A 5,000-nucleotide genomic window follows, 5' to 3' on the forward strand; every position below is an offset into this window, starting at 1 on the left:
AGAAGAAGAAGAAGAAGAAGAAGAAGAAGAAGAAGAAGAAAAAATAATAAATAAATTCAAAGGCATATACTATCTCACCTGCATATTCATACAACTTAAAGCCAATTAAGAAATATACAAATTTACTAATTTAGCAGCACTTAGACATTAAAATAAGCCCACAGTACCTCAATCTGGCGGATGAATGTTAAGTCTGAATCGTACATTATAATGTACTTTGGTTGAACTTCCTCTAGCAGCCGTGTCATCATGAATGGGTCACTATTATCCTGCAAACATAACATACAGTAAGGCTCACAAAAATCAAAGGCATTTATGTAACTGATTAAAATATAAAATGTAGTCATAACTGGCATGTATGAATTCAATAAATCACATGAGCTTCCTTACCCGTAAAGACTGTACCATGATGAGTGGAGAGAGAAATCTCCTTCGTATCTCCTCCACTTCTTCACTGGTTTCTGCCTCATTGCTAAATTCAGATTTATCCTGACCAATAAAGTCATATTTCTTTGTGATTTGAGTCAGTGTCACTTCCTCCTTTGCCTCTTCAGTTGTCTTTGTCTTCTTGCCCTTTTTCCCTTTGTCCTTTTGCATATTTTTATCCTTGTCTCTAAACAGGTTGGGTGGGGGCTGTAAACCCATCTTTGCACCAATTGTTCGGTAGAAAATGCGACGAAGGACCACTTGGGCTCCATCTATCAAATACTAGATCACAAAAAACATTCAGGTTAATAAATCATTGCTCTGCATAGAAGTTGCTTATAATGATATGAAAATAACTATTGATGCTCCGACTTATAGACTCAAGTGTAATTGTCATCAAGGATGTATACTGATGTAGATTTTTTATCTCAAGTGAATCTGTAATCAACAGTTTCAATAAGATTAACATGATATATACAATACCAAAACAAGTAATTTCACATTACTAATTTTACACAATGATGCAGCAATATGTCTACATTAAAAGTCTACCAACCTCTTTTAGCTGTTGTGACGTTCGATCATCATGAGTCACAACAAGACACTTCTCCAAGTTCTTTCCCTCTTGCACTTCTTCTCGAACTTCAGCCAAAACCTCTGACAATGCCAACCACTTTGGGTTAACTTCTAAATTTTGGTCTGAAAACAATTGAACACCTTATAATAAGCAAGAAATTTCAATCCACCATTAATACCATACTTTTGTAAGTAAAATCAATAAAAATTGGAATTCTTGGAAATTGTTATTGTGCATAATTTTTTCTATTGTTGTCAATGTACTTTACTCTATAATCATCAATTATATACCTATATATTCCTTCTTCAGTTTCTTAGCATTATCTTCCCTAACAGATTTCTTTGTTGGGCTTGCAGCAATGCCAAACACTCGCAGTTTTGAATTAACGAAAAGTGTCTCTGCTGCCCCTAAAAACATCCAGCCAGAGCTCTGGATGGCTGTCTCAGTTGTCCGCAATGAGTTTACGAGATTGTAGAAGGTCACACAATCATACTGGGTCAAGTACCTTGAAATATTTCAAAATATTGTTAAAACTATGACAAGATAAAAAGTCATTCAGATTCACAGAGTACATTATTTTTCAACCTAACTTCTTTAGCCACTGTAATCAAAATCAAAACTTCCCATTCTTCAATTAAAAACATAAAAGCATCCTATACAAAGAAAAATAAAATAAAATAAAAAACATCCAACTTACAGTAGGACAGTTCTCATGACCTTCAGATCGGCAATTAACATTTTTGTACGAGATGATAACTGGTGCCATATGGGTTCCAGCTGAACCTTTAGAATCTTTTCAAAGGACTTGGATATTGCATTTTCTGGGGTGAATTCCTCAGTGTCGATGGTACTGTTGGAGCGACGGAGTTCCTGAGAAAACAGAGATAATCATTTCTACCTTTTTCTTCTCTTATAGTAAAACAAGCCTTTGTAAAAGTCTTTAAACTAGGCAGAATAATTTTGCAAGGTATGGAAAAGGTAACTAAATGATCACAACTCAAGAGATATCAGGATTGTGGGCCAACTAAGCTGAATCTTTTGCATCATAATTCCAGATACATAAACATGAACAGTCATAAATTAACAAACCTGAACAGTTTCAGTAATCAGTTCTAACACAGCCATCTGGATTTGCTGAACTGGGGTAGTCATCTTCAGGTGCAGCTCAATTACCTCAGGCTGTCCAAATTCAAAATGTATTTTCTAAATGTAGACATACAACTAGTAAAGAAACTTCATAAACCTAACCATATCCCAATTTGGTTTTCAGCTTCCAAATATCACACAAAATAACAAATCTTATATAATGGTTAATGGTTAGAAGAAATAAATGTACTAGACATCAAATGTCATATAGCACTATGGTAAAGTATTGTGGCAAAAAGGGTGGAAGTGAGTCATTAATTAGCATAAGATGTATTAGATGTCAAAGGTTGTAGAACGCTGTAGGACAGAATGGTAGTGAAAAGGGTATAGGGGGAGAGCAAATGGAATACGGTGGGGATTCGTTGAAGGCGAAGAGGTTAAAGGTATAGGGCAATTAGATCAAATGGAGAGAGTATGTATCTGGGGGAAGGGAGAGTAACAATGTATGAGGAAAACTGCAAAAGAACCATTATGAATTAATCAAAGAGTATTACAGGTAGAAATGGTAGCTGTAGATGAATGGAGAAGCATCCAGGTGGAAGTGATAGGGAAATGGGAAAGGAAGAGGGAAAGGGGTGTTTTTGGGGAGAGTGGGAGGAAGAAGGTAATGGGGAACTTGAAGAGGAGGAGAAAGGATATCAGCAAATACTTTGACTGTAGAGCAAATAGGAATAGAGGGATTGGAAGGGGGATGAGGGAGTGGAAAATTCTCTGGAAGGGAGGTGGGTGGGGAGGACACTAAAACCAAAAGTTTTCTTATGTGGAGGAGAAGAGGGAACAGATATCCAAGGAGCAAAGGGAGAGGTGAGTGCAGGAGAGATACGGAAGAAGATGGGGTGGAAGGTTTAGACTGACTGGTGTGACAGGTAGCGAGAAGAAGGTGGGTAGGCATCGAGGAAATGGTAGAGATTGGAGTATCTGGATGTAGACTGGAAAGTGAATTTGACTGGGAGAGAGAGAGATGAGGCTGGTTTGGGGTAGAGGGAAGAGATACTGGGGGAGATGCTGAGACTTCTCGAGGAGATGGGAGGGGAGCGGGGCAAAGTACAGTATTGGAAAAGGTAAAAAGAGAAAAACCTCATCGACGAGCGCCTTGTGTGGTCTCATATAGAGTGAGGCCTAGTTTGAATCTGAGATTTGCCACTTCAGATTTGGGTTTGTAGGCAAGGCAGCTCCTATAAAACACATTATGGGAGTCATCACAATTGGCACATGTGTATGACTGAGCAAAGCAATTTGAATTGTCATCACCAGGTTGGGCACATAGAGGGCAGCAAGCTGTGGAGTGAGAAGAGTTTGTCTGGGTAGCCAAAACGGCAACATTTCTGACAATGACAGAGAAGGGGTCGATATGGTCGGACAGGGCAGGAAGTCCGCCAATATAAACTTCATGGGGAAAATCATGTCTATGGAAGCTAATCTTGGTAATGTTGGTGTAGGACTTACGTTAGCCTCTAGGAGGAATAGTGTACAACTGGACTGCCACTGCTTCATAGTCTACGAGGCATGTGGGCAAGTCGTTTTCACAGTCTGACAAGTTCTTGTTGTAGACAGCACAATCAGTTGGGGACACGGAAAAAGTTCCAGTACAGGTATTAAGGGAGAAGTGAGGTTGGGCAAGAATAGGTTTGCCAGTGAGGTCAGTCAGGGTAGAAAGTGCAAGAGCTTGGGACTCAGATCTAACTGTGATAAGGCATGAACAATCAGAACGACTGTAAGAAAACACCATGCAAAATTAGTTGAGGCATGGGCTGAGGTCCATCGTAGGGTGGTCCTCCACGTTGGGTCCCAGTTTCCGTTCTCCTAAGCCCGCCACGGCAACAATGAGAAAGGGATTATGGGGGAAATCTTATATAAATACAGCCCGCCACGGCAACAATGAGAAAGGGATTATGGGGGAAATCTTATATAAAGGTTCAAAATACTTACTTTACACTTCTCCAAACAAGCATTAACATCCATATGAAACCTTGGCCACAGGTATAACTTTTTGACAAAGAGATTCCGCATGACACGCTCCACGTGGCAGAATCCCGCAGTGAATGACAAAGGGCTGCTACTAAGGCCCTTCACAAAGCCAGTCTGTTGATGGAGAATTGTATTTGTTTAAGTGTTTAGTCTGGTTAAGTTGTATTATTAAGTGTATAGTATAGTTTAGTTGTATTACTTGTATTTGATTTTAGTCTTTTACATGAGTGATCTGAAATTTTAAAGTATTTTTAAAATATATAAATACAGTGTATGACAAATTCTGCTTTGTAAATGCATAAAGGAGAAGGAGGAGGAGGAGGAAAAAAGAGGAAGAGAAAAAAGGAAGGAAAAAATAAAAGCAACAGAAAACAAGGAAGCAAAACATGAAGAAAAATGAGAAAGAAAGAAGAGAAAAAGTGAGGAAAAGTAAAAATAGAGAGGAAGAAGACAAAGATAAGAAGGAAGAAGAGAGAAAAAAGAGAAGGAAGTGAAGTAGGACAAGGAAGATCTTCAATAATAATAATAATAATAATAATAATAATACTGATAATAATAAAATTATTATTATTACCATCATCATCATTTGATGAAAACTATTACTTGGTAAAGAGGAGGAAGACGACATATCAGAGATCACCTACTTTGTTTTTCATACGGAATAACCTCAGGATAAAAGCCTCTTGACATGATTCTAAAATCTTATGAGCTTTCCAAACAATCACACCTGAAAGAAGGAAAATATTCTCAAAAACTGTAAAAATAATTACAGGCAATTTACAAAATGGTAAAAGGTAAGCAACACCTTATAAATAAAATCTCATAAAACATTTAGTTAAATCAACTATTAGAAGCTTATAATATGTAACTCTTAAAGAATTAC

General features: G+C 37.6%; 1 protein-coding gene across 2 annotated transcripts in view; it reads right to left on the reverse strand.

Annotated features, from left to right (window-relative positions):
* Positions 1 to 5,000, reverse strand: part of LOC125042700 (DNA repair endonuclease XPF-like) — a 10,531-nt gene that overhangs the window by 2,901 nt on the left and 2,630 nt on the right. For both annotated transcript variants that reach the window (XM_047638517.1, XM_047638516.1), the window contains exons 6-13: positions 4,762 to 4,844; positions 4,079 to 4,231; positions 2,093 to 2,182; positions 1,701 to 1,873; positions 1,294 to 1,508; positions 983 to 1,125; positions 391 to 708; positions 168 to 269 (exon numbers count right to left, since the gene is read on the reverse strand). In XM_047638517.1, coding sequence (XP_047494473.1) covers positions 168 to 269; positions 391 to 708; positions 983 to 1,125; positions 1,294 to 1,508; positions 1,701 to 1,873; positions 2,093 to 2,182; positions 4,079 to 4,231; positions 4,762 to 4,844 — 1,277 coding nt within the window. The remainder of the gene's footprint in view (positions 1 to 167; positions 270 to 390; positions 709 to 982; positions 1,126 to 1,293; positions 1,509 to 1,700; positions 1,874 to 2,092; positions 2,183 to 4,078; positions 4,232 to 4,761; positions 4,845 to 5,000) is intronic.

This window comes from Penaeus chinensis, chromosome 32, assembly GCF_019202785.1.
Source record: "Penaeus chinensis breed Huanghai No. 1 chromosome 32, ASM1920278v2, whole genome shotgun sequence".
Classification (NCBI taxonomy): domain Eukaryota; kingdom Metazoa; phylum Arthropoda; class Malacostraca; order Decapoda; family Penaeidae; genus Penaeus; species Penaeus chinensis.